The sequence below is a fragment of the Microchirus variegatus genome (genome assembly GCF_963457635.1).
Source record: "Microchirus variegatus genome assembly, chromosome: 14".
NCBI classification, from domain to species: domain Eukaryota; kingdom Metazoa; phylum Chordata; class Actinopteri; order Pleuronectiformes; family Soleidae; genus Microchirus; species Microchirus variegatus.
The window spans coordinates 11,646,570-11,663,796 of record NC_139815.1 but is presented as its reverse complement, the minus strand read 5'-3'; the positions used below and the strand labels follow the sequence as shown (position 1 = coordinate 11,663,796).

General features: G+C 40.5%; 1 protein-coding gene across 2 annotated transcripts; it reads right to left on the bottom strand.

Annotated features, from left to right (window-relative positions):
• Positions 1 to 458: 458 nt before the first annotated feature.
• On the bottom strand, positions 459 to 17,170 carry LOC310936390 (AN1-type zinc finger protein 3 homolog). Of its 2 annotated transcripts, none has more exons than XM_083900450.1 (7): positions 17,095 to 17,170; positions 16,835 to 16,999; positions 10,058 to 10,098; positions 9,403 to 9,591; positions 7,177 to 7,239; positions 5,676 to 5,885; positions 459 to 2,231 (listed from the first exon to the last, which is right to left on the bottom strand). In XM_083900450.1, exons 2-7 carry the CDS (start codon positions 16,915 to 16,917, stop codon positions 2,077 to 2,079), a joined length of 741 nt encoding a protein of 246 aa, XP_083756576.1. In that variant the 5' UTR covers positions 16,918 to 16,999; positions 17,095 to 17,170; the 3' UTR covers positions 459 to 2,076. The 2 variants fall into 2 exon arrangements, with proteins under 2 accessions (XP_083756576.1, XP_083756577.1); XM_083900451.1 differs by lacking the exon at positions 17,095 to 17,170 and adding an exon at positions 9,737 to 9,765 and having other exon boundaries at positions 16,835 to 16,933.
• Between the last annotated feature and the right edge of the window lie 57 nt (positions 17,171 to 17,227).

Below are 17,227 nucleotides of genomic sequence, written 5' to 3'. Positions count from 1 at the left end.
AATGTATGTCAATACACAAAGCCACTGAAAGTTTAAAATAAGATTTAAATGCATTACAGATGGTTAACAGTGAAGTTATTCCAAATCAGGGCAAAGACAAGTTACCCGTTTAGCTGTTGTATATATACACACATAAATATACTGTTTAACTGTGCTACGAGAATCTCTTTAGTAAAAATTCTCCATTAGCGTGCACGTTTGCACACACGCAGTAGCTTGTGCAGCAGCCCTCTGTGAACAATTAACAGAAATTAACAAAAGTTAGCAGGTAAAAACTGGCATATATCCTCGTAAAATTACAAAATTAAACAGAGTGGAGAAAACAAAAGCAGAAATCTGCTAAATTCTCCCAAACAAGCCTTAATCTTCCCATCTGTCCTGTCAATAAGTACACCAGAGCATTCCATACTTTGTCTAATCCAATTTATTCTTTCTCTGTAAAAGAAAAAACTCAGAAAGGGGGAGGCAAAGGGTAATGCAAATGCAATGGAAAAACAAAAGTACAGAATATTCCACATTTATCATCCCATTTTGTGACATTACAAACAACAAATGCAGCTCTACACTAGAATGAAACTAAATATGAAATGCAAAAAGGGATAAATAAAGGGTTTCCTTTAATAGCATTGTATGTTCATTCCCTCCAAAGTCCACCAGGAACACATATTTGACAGGAATTATTGTATGACGAACTCTGCTCATACGTTACTCCAAAACAAAGAAGACAGAGAAGGTAACGGGGGAAAAAAAAGTAATCAATAAGGGAAATGTAGGATGCAGGTTAGCTCATCATGCTAGCAGAAAATTAAAGCATTGGGTATAGGAAAGAAAAAGGAGCATTTAAGCACAAGAAAGAAAATAATATTAAGTCCCGTTTCCAAACTATTTAAAAATTCCCTTAAACAATGAGGATCCTTGAAATAAAAGGGCAGAGATTAAGAGAGATCTCAACAGCCAACACATTCTCAAAATGAGAAACTGAGTGAAATTCAACTCAAGTCCAAACTTAAGTGTAGCGCAACCTTGGATGCTGCCTGTTTGTGCTCTAACTGAACTATAGTGAGCACGTAAAACAGAACATAAAAGTGTGTGCATTATTATACTGGCGTGAGAGTGTCTTCATGTGGTGGGGTGATACGGAAGAGACAAAGAGGAAGACAGAGAAAACGATTCAACAAATTGTCTTGATCGGTAACATCTCAACGTTTAAAGAGATCCGTGTGCGAGCCAAGGACAACTAGCACAAATCCCACAATTGGTGAGCGTCGAGTTCACACCGAAGACTTCTGAATTTGGATTTACAGCATCAGTGCAGTTTCATTTTCCACAATGGCAGAAACAACTTCACAGCAATCTTAGATTGGTGAAAAAGAGAAAGTGGTGGGAGAAGGGGCAACAGTGGGCTTTGATATCCTGAGGTGGATGATTTAACAGGTGTTTGTAATTCTAAAAGTTTAGGAGTAAGTGGTGAAGGACAGCCAGGGGGTAAGACACTGACTTAAAGTGAGGCTGGGCGAGCTTGGTTTGCTTCGCGAGGTCCATGCTTGGCACAGAGTAGAAAGCAGCTCTGTCAGACTTTGAGGTAAAGAACGATCTCTAAACGGCACCAAAGCAAGTGTACACAAAAAGGTATTCATCCCTTACTCCTCCTCATCATCATCATTCTTTGTGGTTGGTTTTTGTATTTTTTTTTTTTTTTTTGAGGTAAAGAGTTCCGTCTTGAACCGGTTTCCAGGGCAAACGTCTCGTCTCGTCGTCCTTTCGTTCATCCTCACTCCATTTACATATTTATGTGAAGTCAGGAGCTTTGCAAAAATGTGAAGAAAGTATTTACTTAGCTCTTAAATGTTCTTTCATTCCTGGCTGAGTATTTTTCAAAAGGCATCTTAGCAGTAGGGACAAAAATCAAGCCAACAGAAGCCAAAAACAACCAGGATATGGGAAACAGTGTTTTTTTTTTTTTTTTAAAGAGAAAACAATGGAGGTTTGTATCCAAAAAACCTGTGGAAATGCTGAAAAAATTTAAAAAAAAAAATCCCCAACAGTGCTTAGACACTGTTTGATCACTGAGATTTTTCAGGAGCATTCCTCCCCGATGCGCTGGCACGAGCGGCCCACTTTGCGGTCGAGCTTGACCATCTTTAGAACGGCCTCCTGACGACCTCGGCCCAGATGGTCAAACAGACACTCGTGTTGCTCTGGGAGCCGATGGAGCATACAGAAGACATAACCTGGAGGAGGGGTGAGGGGGGTTTGAATGCACGAGAGAGACAGAGCCGTTAATGTGACACGTTCATTGAATGTTCCAACATTAGTGCAGATAAAGAAACCAGTGATAGCAACCTGCCAAATCCAAGGGGTGGTTAAACAGCCGCAACATTCTGGATTCAGTAATTGAAGCTCACATAGAGTGGTCCTGTTGCACATATATGCGAGTTATAACTTATATATAGTCTACTTACATACACATTACATATTAACTTGTTTTTATGGTCAAAAACCTCCTAGTTGCTGTAAATGAGCCGATAAAAATCTCTCCTCACTGAAACTCTCGTCAGCCGCTGTGTTTCAGACTGAAATCTCACACTCAGAAGACAGACTGTTGTGATTGGCCAGCCAGCGTAGAGCCTTCCCAACTGTCTTGTGATTGGACAATAACCGGAAGTGACGTAATTAGCACATTGCTCTTCCCTTCTGGAACGGTGGATGCACTGCTACTCATTATCAAAACATTGTTTTAACTATATTTAAAAACAGCTTCGTCACAACTCCCCGCCACAGTCCCTTTTACGACTTTGACCCGGAGTCGGAGCCAGAGTCAGAAGACACTGTCGCTCGTGAAACACCTCCACAACGGACGTTCTTCTTCTTCTGCGGTACAATGTACGCAACCGGATGTACCCGGACTAGTGCCCGGAGCAGGAGTATCCGCTATTCAGGAGAAATACTGTTTACGTAACCGGACCGGGTTTTTTAAGAGATCTCGCTGAGCCCGAGATTACAATACAACACAGGGTTCTCAGCAGTTTTGAACCTTCAGGGCTTCATAAACGAGGTAATGTCGCAGATACACACCAAAAAACAGCGTTAATTGGTACTTCCAGTCTTGGTCCACTTTAAATACTAATGAACCTTATGAACTGAATCAAACCCAGGTTCTTAGTCATTTTCAGGGTTATTCTAGTTGCAGTAAGCTCTCTCTTGGTTAGGGAGACGTGAGCAACTAGAGCCCCATCTCTGCGAGTGAGTCAGATGGACAGCCAGTAGATTTTCTTTTTTTCTTTTCATATCATAGGTCAAATGTATATTCTTGTAACCATTCATTCTATGAAAAAAACGGGAATAATTGCTGAAACCACAACAGCAGTTCAACTGAGCGGAGTGAATCTGAGAAAACCACGTGCCATTTATTTCCAAGTTTTTCACTGTGATGCAAATACACAAGTCATTAGAAATGACCAAGGGCACATAATAATTATTGTCTTTACATATATTTGTATACCAGCAAAGTTAATATCTGTGATTTGCTTCCTATTTTGACTCATTTCTCTCTCCGACCGTCTGCACCGCAGCGCTCGTAACAGAAGACCCTGCCACTGTTGGAGGCTCGTTAAGCTCGGAGAGGCTTGTTAGCGCTCATTGGCTTAAATTAATTCATTAATACACATAATAACACTGCAGGCGTTCAATGAGCAGCTATGAAAAGCCCAGTTTGACAGCTGGTTGCTATGTAATTAAAACCTGTGCGATTACAGCGCACACAAAGGGAGTGTAAGGGAGATAGTTCATCAAATGTGAGTCTCCGAAAAACAGGAAATCTTGTTTCATCTGAGAGTAATGTATTCATAATTTGAGAAACAATTTGGCATTAAAAAATGTCAATTTCGCCACTTGGCCTAAAATCTTCCACTGATAAGCCAGAGACTTTACCATCGAGCCTTACCACGCCTTTACAAACTCCTGCCAACTGAGTTCTGCTAAAGCTGCCTGTATTGCATTAAAAATGCAAAAAAAATAATAAAAGACATATATAACATTTAATGAAACCAGCAAAAAGTGCTACTACAGAATAGAAATGCTATGCAGAAATTAAATTAAAACTAGTGAATGCAGTGAATACCACTGCACAACATTCATCACGCTGGCTAGATCAAACTGATTGCAGCCATTATGCGATTACAATGTACCATCACTTACTTTACCAACAGAAAACTCCACCACCTATTCTCCACATTTAGAACAAAGAAAATGATGGAAATAGATTTGTCATCGATAGATAGACCTACTTGGTTAATGCAAATGACCTTAGTGGTAGTGAAAGGGGATATAGGGGATCAATATTATTAATATACCACTGTGCAGTCAGTTTTTAACATCATCTGCCCCATTCAGACCTGGTAAAAATATTTAAAAATGATATTGCATGATATATTATTATTACTGCTGGGCGCGTTAACGGGTTAAACCTAACCTGCATGACGCATGAATTTAATTCCATGACGTCTGACCGGAAAAAGACGCGCGTGACGTCATGTTTACGTGACTCCGGATTGTTAAAATGAGTCTCTAAAGTAACGCTAAACTTTAAAAACAGAGGCACACATACGCAGTACACGGGTACGCTGGTTATTTGTAGCGCTGCTCTTTTCGTTTAATAAACAGACCGCTCCAGTTCGACTGTAGGCACGCTAACCGGCGCTAAGAGAAGCTAATGGAGCTAACGAAGCTAACTGGTGAACGGTGCCTGGACTCCGGTGTCGTGGCACGTAAACATGACGTCACGCGTGTCTTTTTCCGGTCAGTCATCATGGAAACGCATTGTGCATTAACCTAGTGCCCAGCACTACTTCTTGCACATGTAAACATAGCTGCTGTCATTACAGTCACAGTGCAATGCCAGAAGTCTACCGAGTGTGACAACATTGGATCAGATACTGTGCAAGAGCTATCTTTTCTTCCCCATGTACAATTTGAAAAGTGTTTGTGCTATCGACTCATTAGCCGACCTTCTTGGCTTACATTCTGTACAGCCATTAGCATAGTAATCTGCAATTACTGCAACAGTCAGAAATCACTGTAATTGCCACCAATTCCCCCTTCATTCTGCAAAAAGCATGTTTTCATAGTAACCACTGGGCTATTAAGGATGGATGGCCCATGCACTAAAGCATTGCCTGGTGGGGGGAAAAAAAAGGCAAGTCAATTTCCAATTTAAAAATTACTGTGTGGTTTTAAGCAGATGGTCTTTAAGCGGCGAAGAGCTGTGACTTTTTAAGTACTTCAATTTGTATGCAAACAAGTTGATTAGCAAACCAAGTATTGGTTTAAACTGCATTAGTGTTTGTGGTAATTGGATTATGTTTTATGTGTGATGTGAACCATTCAGGGTTTCTATAATGGTCCCCCAAGGCTAGCAAAGGCACACGGTCATTGACATTACTGTCAACACCACAAGCACGAGCACAGGTAGCAGATGAACTTATTTGAATGTATCTGAAATAAAACTATGTCTATGTTACCTTCCGGTTATTTATGAGGCCAGTACTGACCACTGCTATATTAAGTCAACACAACGCAAGGTCCTTAATAACGGCTGCCACTATTTAACGTGTATGCTTCTTTGGTCTCACAGTGTGTTCTAATGTATGTCGGTGCACACAGGTGTGTCATCGTACCACAGCGACAGGAACCCAACTCTTGTTGTACCAGTTCCAGTTTGGTTTGGCAGCGATGGCAACGTTTGCGGTTCCGCTGTTTGGAGCCACCGTGAGACGAGGAAGAGGATGATGATGATGAAGATGACGACGATAAAGACCCCTCTCTCTCTGGCACCACACCAACTCTTGCTCGCTTCTCAGGTGGGGCATCACTTTCCGACTCTGAACCTGGAGACAAATATAGGCACACGCAAAAAGCTTTTAGGCTCGATAATAACTTACATTTCACGTATGAAGACATTACCTGTTATTTAGTGATGTAACTACAAGAGAATAGATAAAGACTGGGACAAAAACACTTTTCTCAAACGTTGCTTTAGATGTTGATGATTCTCTTGCATTAGATCAAATTGAATCCAGCCACTGAATAGGAAGAGAACACAGAACATTTCTAGTGGTCGGCTGGAATTTCAACTTCGCTTTTCTCATCAATCCTGCAGACTTTTTTCCCTGGCCCGGCCAAATGCAGATCAGCGCTCAATAAATCTCTGAGAACTAGGCCAAGCTGAGGCAGCCAGATCCCCGTAGCCTGCCCCATCGATCTTAGTGTGTGTGCGTGTGTGTGTCTATACATGTGTGAATGCATGTTGTGAAAAAAAATAAAATAAAAAAAGGTTTCCTCTTCCCCAGGCTTTTCTTACCGAGGTAAATCTCTGTGGCCAATTTGCACAGGTCAAAACATAAAATTTAAGTCAACAACTGGCATTTATTTATTTTTTTGGGTCTAAAATTAGAATAGTCTACTACAGTCTACTATAAACTCAATCCAGCTTTATTTAAGAGTGTAAGAGACCGTTAACTGGTCAAGTAAAAGACTGAAATAGATTTACAGAGACTGTAAAAAAGGAAACTCAGCCACAGCTAAATGTTAAAAACGATGCTGTGTGCACATGCGTTAAGGTATGGTGCTCCTATGATCCCTCTGCATCAGGCAAGGGATCAACATGTTCACGGCACCGTAGCATCATCTCGCCGACTCTGCAGTTAACCCGAAATTCATGTGCGTGTGTTCAGCACACTGTGTCACCTAACAAGGTGAAAGCACAGTGAGAGATAATAAATAGACGACCATTCGATGTAGTCAGCATATCCTGACCATATTCTGATAATGATGTTACATTTTAGTAATAAAGGCTAATGATGCTAAATGCAAGTAAAGGTGTAATCCGGTCTGCATGTTCCTGCAACACTGACGTAAACTCCTACTTTATGTGACTGAGCTAACCACCGAGTTACACTACTCCTTTCAGTTTGAGCTTGACAACTTTTATTTCTTTATCATACCTATAGGGAATAGTTCTGTGCAGATACTCATAACCATAATCTTTGTTTCCCTAACATCCTCCTGTCTGCCATCTCCCCTGAAAGAAAAATGATACCATTTTGTCTCAGTTCAATGCTGCTCATGTAAATGAGTCGCACATAGTGTGACACACAATGATGGACATTGTAGACATACCTGACTCGCAGGAGCGCTTTGTGGGAGAAGAGAGTGCCCCGAAGAATGGGTCTGTGCTGGATACTTATGATGGAAAGATAGAGTGAGAGAAAGAGGAGCAAAAGAAAAAAGGAAATGGGGGGGGAAAAGTGCAGACATAAGGATAGTAAATCTTTATTGCAACATCTCACATACAAGTGTAAAAATTAAATGCATCTTGCTTTATTGATTCACACCGATAAACCACGTCCTTAAAAAGGTAACCCATTATTAAATTGTGGCTGATTACTGCTCTGTTTTAATGCAGTGGTCGATTGGTGTAAAGCAGACCAGTAAAAAACTCAAAAATAAATTATCTTAAATCCTATGCATGCAAATGAAAAGAGTACGGCAACCTGAGAGCAAATCAACTAGTAAATCCCAACTGAATAGGTTAAAAACAGTTTCATTTGAAAGTCACACAGGGTATATATGTAACAGCCTGGGGACAGAGGCCGTGAAACAGGTCTCTGCTGGTTGCTTGGATACTTGGATGGATTCTCTTTTCACGTGGTAAGAGGATGAAAAGACCATATTTAGAGTATGAAATCCTGGGTTTTTCCCCCACAATGACTGTGATGGATATGTGTGACAAGGAGACGGAGATACGCATGTGTGAAGACTGAAACCAGCAAGTAGACAGTTGACTGCATACCTGATCCCTACGGTATGTATGTGGTGTGCAGGCACTAAGTACACAGTTGGCATGACAACCACTGAAATGGTCTGATGAAGGTGAGGAGGAGTCTTTCTTTACTTATTTGTTACTGATTGCAATGATACATGATACGCAAATACTATTGCAATCAGGTAGGGCTGCAACTGCAAGGATTATTTTCATCATCAATTAATCTGTTGATTATTTTCTGTGTTTCTGTGTTTCCCAAACCTGGAACTTATTATATTTTTGAATGACTTATTTTGTCCATGATCCAAAATTATTCAGTTTTAATGATTTCTTTGTAAAATGGAGCAAAAAAACCCAGAAAACATTCATATGTAAGAAGCTGAAATATTAGAGCACTTTGTTTATTTATTGAAAAAACACTAAAACCGATTCATAGATTATCAAAATAGTTAGTGATTAATTAATAACTGATTCATCGAATAATCGATGCAGCCCTACACTCCACCATATAAGGTTCTTTGGCTTGTCCTCATAGGAGAACCATTTTTGGTTCCAGATGGAACCTTTATAAAAGGTTCTACCCGTTAGAGTTACCAAGAACCCTTTCAAAACCTTTATTCAGGAAAGGGGTTTTGAAGGGTTCTCTGGATCAAAATGGTTCTTACTGGAACCATTGGTGTTACCAAGAACCCTTGAAAAACAAATGGTTCCAGGTAGAACCTCAGCCCTTGTAGAAGAACACGTTTGGAACCCTTATTTCTAAGAGTGTACGATCAGGGACGCACAATATCAGTATCTGCCAATATGACTAATGACTACAACAGTAGGCTGAATATGCTGCTACCTTCCTTGACTCTTATGCTTGACGCCCTCCAACAATTTTTTGGCTCAATGAAGTACATTTATAGCTACATCTGCTGCGACATGAGTAAAATTATATTCACATTTATACAAATTAGTCACAGACTTTTCCAGGTACCAACATAAACATCATTAGTCTAAAGCTGCAGCTTAGACCGATACATCAACCGCACATTGATAAACAAATATGAATGGCCGTTAACAAGTGAAATACAAGCCAGTTCCATGCATTGTTATGTCAAGCACTTCTGTATATTACTAAAAAAAATCCCCTCCAACATAGAACTAAGTTCATGTCCACAGATTTTTCAAGAGCTCCACACAACCATTTGATAAGCCACTTTATTGTCCTGTCCTGCATCGGTGTCTGCAAATAACCTTGTCACTGTATAGTGAAGACTGATGCCCTGGCACTTGTAGGTGTCCTCTTAAAACCGTTACCACTGAATGGATACCCTTCCCTATCATTTTCACTATCTGTGCCATGAGGACAAATAATAGGGGCAAAAATAGGGGCACTGCAGAAACATACAGCCCACTAGAGGCTACGATATCCATATATGCAGGCATTTTAAAGTGGAAGTGCTCAACTATCCAGGTTAAAAGAAATGGAGGATAATCATTCGATGAACTATGGCACATGTCACTTGTGAAATAATAAAGGCCTTGGCCCACCACTATCTGAGCTGAAGAAACCTAGTAATTTACAGCTGTCTTACCATCCTGAGAAGGTAGAGGTATCACTCCCACGCCTCCTGGTGAAGGCTCCTCTGACGTCTTAGGCGTCGACATCAGTGACTGACTAACGCTGCCGTTTGTTTCATTACAGAAGATGTCTGCTTGGCTGCTGCTGGAACTCGATGAGGCCTTTGGGGCACAGTCAGTGTCTGGCTGCTTCATCTGAATGTCTATAAAAAAAAAAATGGATGGTGTGACATTTGTGTGTACTGTATTTGCATGCAACTATCTATTAAAGTGCAGTTATTTTGTTTGTTAAGTTGGGCAGGTACACGGACAGAACTGTTTGAATTATATGTAGTTTGAAACTCTCACCTATGGCACCGATTTCGTCAGAAAATGAACTAAAAAGGTGAAAAAGGACAAAATATTCTGAATTCTGAAAAGTTGTCCCACACAGGAAGGTTTAGAAAGAGCATTTATAAAAGAAGAAAAATCTCTCTCCTTATATATGGACAGAAAGAGTAGAAGTAGTTAACTTCATTACGGTAGTCCAACTAATTTCCAACAAAATTGCAAGGTCTCTGCAGCGGACAGACCCATCTCCAGTGACGAGCACCACCAGGACTCACACTGGCCAAAGTTAGACACAAGATCAGTCGAGGCAAATAAACACACAGCAGATTAAGAACTTACCTGCAAAACATTTTGAGCAAAGATTCATAGTTTTGCTCGACCTGTTGAAAAGAGAAGACAGAGAAATGCACTCAATGAAAAACAAACGTCATACACTTCCAAATAGCTTTTCAGAGTTCCAAATAAATGGAGAATGAGAAGTACGTGTATTTAGCTGATGGGTATCCATGCAAGAAGAGTAACACTTTTCCATCAATCTGAGTCAGAGACTTACTTTTCAGGATCCAAGTAAAGAAAACAAGTAACCAAATGAGTGCAATTCTCACCCTTGTAATAAATAATTACTGATTTCCTGCTATAGCAAAGTCAAGTTCTACAATGATTTAAGTCAACGGAGACGTGACTTTTGTTATGACCACATGTATATCTTTTAACCATCGCAGGGCTATTAATATATATAAAAAAGTAGAATTTACACTATCATTACTTCTGCAGGGTCCACAGTATGTTAAGCTTGGGGGCTGCTTCAAGATGTTTAAACAACTAAACCGAATTGTTCCAGGTGAAAATCAATGTTTGGGAGTATCTAGTAATGTGGTTTCTTGATCCAGGTACAAATATAAGAATAATACTACATGTGATAAAGACAATAACTGGTCACTTGTACACTACTCCGTCACCCTTTTGTCTAATCACTGCAAGGCTCTTCGTCTCAGACTCCTCCCCCTTTGAGAAACACCGGAACGGTCACTACGTCACCTCCTTGCATATAATTAAAGGCTTTTAAGCACAAAAAACAACAAGAACCAATAAGAGTATTGTTAAAGTACTGGATCGATACAGTATTCATAAAAAGTAGTAGTCCCGTAAAATCTTAACAATACCCTCCACTAAGCTCCCAGCTCGTTTTTTGGCATTTTTACAACATCGAGCATTGGGTAAAATTAGCCTCAGAAGAGGAGGTTTAGTTACCCTTCTAGAAACTGATTGACTTTTTATAATAAAGACACAATTGAATAATTGAATATTCATTCCCAACCCAAATAAATTAGCTGTTGTCATTAACTAAATACATTACAAACTTGACATAACTCCTTCACAACACTCTGGCTGCCCTCTAAATGGGCTCCTCTCATTTCCTCTTAAGCCCAGATACGAAATGACTACAAACTGACCATGACGGTCACTGCTATCAGTCACATTCTATTTATTTTGGGCGCTTCATTGCACACCTTTGTCCTCATTTTCTAAATGTAGGGTCAGCGGCAGCCAACCTGGGGGCTGTCTATCAGTCTGCTGTGTGTGGTAGTGGGGGAAAACAAAATCAGTGCAGGAGGCTCTATGTGAGGTTAGAGGAGAAATCTCATCATGAGACACAAGCAGGGAGGAAAGTCTTCACTGGATAAACATATCCAGTTGTCAACCTTACAAAGTAGAGGTAATCAAATCACACATTAATCACAGGAATTAAATAGGGTGAGAAAATACATGCAGAGCAGAAACGACTACATGCTTGTGAGTGTTTCATGCTTGGCCCACTGCTATTACTAATGAGTGTGTGACTGGAACAAACAGGAGGATGAGCTTAGTTGCCTTAGTAATTCTGTTGGAGTGATTCATAGGAGCAAAGGTTTGGAGGGGTGAAAATATTTGAAGGGAATAAAGTTCTACAAGCAACTAACAACATGATCATTGAGGATAAACTTCAGAAATATAGATATAAGATTAAATATAATCAAGTAAAATTAATTACATTAATTAAGATAATCAAATACATAAACAGGCTTTTTTACATTTTATTTGTTTTTAAAAAAAAAAAAGGTACTCGGGTTACAGGCTGCAAGACTAGCAATTTATGTCTTGAAAATCAATACAACCCGGTTTTGAAGAAATAGTCACATATTCAATGAAAATGTCATCCCAACTAAGAGCCATATATACAGTGACATAAACACACAAGAATTCCAGGAAATGAAGGGTCATATCGTCCCTCCCTCATATCACCTGATTTTTAAAATGTCATTGAATAGAAAAAACTGGAATACTGGGAATGAGGAGCACTTTATTATTTCTGCTGCAGTGCAATCTCTGCCACTTAGGCAATTGAGACATCCAACAAATTCCACTTTTGTATTCTACATAGCAAAATTACTATTTAATGAAATAGTTGACTACATTATTACTGCCAGGATACAACATTTCTCTATAGCCTTTGCAACAGCAATCTTAATTCCCTGATATACAGCAGATTTGTTTTGTGTTAATGTGAAGTCATTAGAAAAGCAAGTTTAAATCTTTAATAATCACTTCATTTTACATGTAGCATCTGGCTTCACAATTGCTTTGCTTTTATCAAACAGTGTGTCTTCTGTTTAAATATGACACATTTGTATAGGTGTTTAGGAAAAAGTTCACTTTACCATTAGGGTGGTTATTTCAATACCTCAGTTACGCCGTCTTGTTCGACCCAACAGAGTCAGATTCACTATCGCACCACAGGAAGAAAAAAAAAAGAAAACTATGACAGATGTACTCTCAAGGGAGATGATGGCACTTCCCCAGCACAATGGTCCCCCACAGCAAATAGCTTGACGCCGTTTCCTGCTTCTTCTTTTTTTGTGATATCCGTCTACGATAATCTATCATTCATAGAGCCAATTTTTTTTTTGCTGTCAAGCCCTGTTATCAGCTAAGCGGATGGGTTAGTTTGCCGGTGGTACCTGACAGCGCTGCATCTCCTGTCAAATCAAGCAGAGATGACAGATGTTTCTCTGCACCATCCTCAATGTGACTCCCAACTTTATGATTTAATTGTGCTCAGATTTGACTGTTTTACGAGTGTCTCCACAGTTTAAGGAGTCTTAAGTAACATGATATGCTCTGTGAGTGCCGCAGCTATGATGCACAGCGACAGTGCCTGATCGCAAAAGGATGACAGCTTATGTCACAATGGCAGAACTTTTTATTTTATATGCAAGTGTGTATAAATTTACACTGCAAACGCCTCTAATCATGGAAAGCAGCGACAATGCAACAGTGCATCAGGGAAACTCAGCGATGCTTATATTAACTACATCACTGTCATATTAATTGCACAGCTGTTAGCACAGCAGTATCAACAGCTATTAAAAAAAATGGGTACAGTGAAGAAAAAAAAGACCGTGACAACCCTATGTACCATGAGATGATTAGTAAGCTAGCACAGATTTGGGAGATCAGTACAATTTTTACTTTGTCAAGAACAAGGACATTGAGGGCATGCCAAAGTTCAAAATAAGTAGTGCTAGGCGCGTTAACGGTGGTTAACGTTAATGCATGTTAGCGCGTTTCCATGACGACTGACTGGAAAAAGACGCGCGTGCCGTCATGTTTACATGACTCCAGATTGTTAAAATGATTCTCTGAAGTAACGCTAAACTTTAAAAACAGAGTCGCAATGCTCTTTTTGCGTTTAATAAAGAGACCGCTCCAGTTCGACTGCAGGCGCGCTAACAACGCAAAACGAGCTAATGCAGCTAACGGAGCTAACTGGTAAGCGGTGCCTGGACTCCGGTGTCGTTGCACGTAAACATGACATCACGCGCGTCTTTTTTCGGCCAGTCGCCATGGAAACGCGCCATACGTTAACCTAGTGCCCAGCACTAAAATTAAGATTTCAATGATATTATGGATGCTTATTGGTGTACTGCTGCCACAGACTGCACAACTTTTCTTTCAGACACTGTAAATGAAACCTTGACACACTCAAGTCTATCAGTATTCAACATTAACAGACTAAGCCAATGAACACCTACAGATCAGGATCAAAGAATAAGTGACATAAGTGACACCAACTCAGACCACTAACAACACTGAATCTTAATGAGCTTTGGTTTTACCTGCAACTTGGAAGTTTTACGACCTCCCTGGTACCACACGGTCTTCTATCGCTTTATCCTCCACATAAGGATCTTGGGGCTGCTGGTGCCAATCCCAGCCTGAGGTCGCATTAACTGTACATAAGGCTGGACATCATTTTGACAGACTGAACACTGAGGGCGTTCTACCATAACTTCAAATAATTAACACACAACACTGTCAATAACCACTTGAAGACCACCTATAACAGTTTCAACCATAATCCTGTATAAGTAAATATGACCTGTATGGCCACTGACCTGTAACAGACAGAGATAACTACATTTATCCAAAAGATTACCCTCGGAATATTTGAGCTTTATCTCTGACCTCGACACCTTACTCAATGCTTCTCGCTATCCAAGTGCTGACAGTGCGTATGTGACCACTACTTGTCACAAAGAGGTGCAGCTTTGCTACTGGTACAGAAGGTGCAGATGCTGTGGGATTTCCAAATGTTGCCGACTTGTGATCACTTCCCTCGGAGAAATGTACCCTGACTTCAAAACTCTAGCCGAAGTGGCACTGGTGATCCTCAAGTGTGGCAGAAGAATGCCGTTTCAGCCTTCAGAAGAGCATTAAAACGGCCATTAGAAGTCATCTGTCCGAGACAAAGACACAGAACCTAAGGACAATGATGCCACTGCAACAGTCTCTCTCTCCCTTGATGTGTTTGATTACGCTGAAGCAAGCACCAGGTTTAAGTCCCTTTGAGGGACCGAAAATAAACAGAAGTAAAAAAAAAGTTGATTCAGGACAGGCTACAGAAAGTGAGCCGAGTTCAGTTCTTGTAAATAGTTTGATCGCATTTTAATTGTGATTGTCTAATTCTGTATCTTTGCATCGTCCATATTTGCAGAGAGATTGTGCTGCAGTGTTTTAATGGCCTCCCTCCACTGTCACAGCAGAAAAAATTTAACCATTGAATAAAATGATGTGCGTGAAAATAGATTATGACAGAAGTTTTACAACCCTAAATACCCTAAACATAAAGTCTAACAGTCTAATGCAACCGCTGATCCTAGCTGACATAGGGCCAACATCGACAGATTTAGAGTGTCCACTTAACTTAAGCAATGTTTTTTTGACATCCGGGAGTAAACAGGACAGGAGAACCCTGAGAAAACCCCACACACACAAAGGAACAACGAGCAAACTCCACACAGAAAGGTACAAACTGGAACATGACCGAACAACCATCTTGCTGTGAGGCAACTGTGCTAGCCATGTGCACCCCTCAAAGTCTGCTGTAAATAAGGTATATAGCCTTAGATGGTAACGGGAATCCTAACAAGGTGAGAAACAATAAAAGCGCATTTGTGATAACTAAAACCCAGCTGTAGATTAGCCAATTACCAAGATTGAGCGACCACTAAGATTACTGGGCTCAGATGTTGAGATTTAGCATTAGCATCTGTGTAAGTCAATGTAATCACTAATGGTGAGTATGTCAGGTCACACAGTATGACAAGTTGTGATCACTCACTAACCAAGTCTATAGGCCAATCAATCCATCGGCTATATCATTGCTGTAGATAATTTCATAGAGCACAGATGAAGCCAAAAAGGGGTCAACTTCTGTCAGATTGACAAGATTTAGATATGACAGGTTTCACACAGAGTAGCAAACCATACAATTCAAGACAAGTCCTGAGAAAAACGACTAACCTCGTTTGTAATCTATACTAGAATCATGTGACGTGCTGTTCAAATCAGAGTTAAGAGTATTTAGAGCCAATCCTAGACGCACACATGGTACATATTTATAGCATACTCATTCTCTATACAAAGATATATAAGTATATGTAATGACAACTATGTAATGATAACATGTAGTATAGCTTGTTGGCAAAAATGAAATAGGGTGTGCTTCCATGTTTCCAGAGTAGCAAGAAGAGGCAAACCAACCAGAGCAAAGCTTGATGTTTTAAATAAAGAAAAAATGACATCCTTGCTGGTATGTGAAGGCTGTGATCGTTCCTTGAAGGGTTGGGTGAAGGAGTCATTTGTTGGTTCTACAGTCTCTCAATTTTTTACACACTGGACCTTGAAAACTGTAGTGCATAACTTTGAAGTACAAACTAAAAACTATTGCATTCAAACCTTGGTCACACAAGTTCAGACAATGCTGACTGAGCCAATCACCTCAACACACAAACACCGTCTGTGTTTCTTGCTATATAGCAGTCTTTAGATCTCATGTCAACCAGTGACATTCCCACGCTGCACACAGGAAGTGACTAGTTTTATGTCAAGACAAATGGAGGCTACAGCAACACTGCACCACAGAAGTGGGACAGCTACAAACGGGTTGGATCATTAATAAAAAAACATAACGTAACAAAAATCAAGTTACAAACTAAATTCTAAATAATCAATTGGAGCTAACAAGTAAAACGTTGAGATATGATTGCATGATAACACAAAACACTTGCCAAAGATTAATATAATGATGTGTGTGTATCTTAGAGCTGGTGATTACCACTACATTAAATAAACAAATAAAATTCCCAGGAAACCTTAGACCCATATACTGTCAATTAACACATACTTTACTATCTGCATTTCAGCCAATCTGAACTGGCCCATCTATCAGTGCTTACTTTACCCTAGACTACATGGTATCCTCCCCAGTCCACTTTACGGTTCGACAAACACCTCAGAGTGTTATCTTATACCAGCTGCTCCATTTCTAAACTCAGGACTTTATGGTCTTAATTAGCGCTGTCACACCTGTCACGTTATTCTCCTCTGCTCCGCAGGGAGAAGTTCACCGAAGCCAGTTGGTGTTAGCTCGTTGCTAATGCTACAAAACAAAGGGGAGGGGGGGGTACTAAGAAAAGCAGCTCATCCCTCTTTGAGCTGCTAGCACTAGCTAGCAACTGTGCTAGCAGCCGTTATAGAACTAAAGTATTTTAAAAACAAGGTGATACGTCTTACCCCCAGAATCCACAAGGGCACCGCGGCGGTGCGACGTTAACGTTACTCGGTGGCTTGCTGCCCTCGCTCCCCGTATCCCCCATGACGGATCTTCCGTGTGAGGCTCTCCTTGAAGCAGGTGAATCCGGGGATGGAGCGAGGGCCTCGTATTTGCTTTTAGATCCCCTGGTTGTGACAAGTACACAGTAAATACCACGGCCGGATTGTCCTTCCGACTTTCACTGTACACATGAATAAATGCCGAAGGGAGCGGCACAGACCCCGTCAAAATTGCACAGTACAAATCGACATGAGGGCAGCGGAGCCGTCGGAGCCTCAGACGGACGGAGCCACCAGGGGAATCCTCCGGGCCAATCAGCTGAAGAAACGGGACAAACCACTGCCACAGAGCGG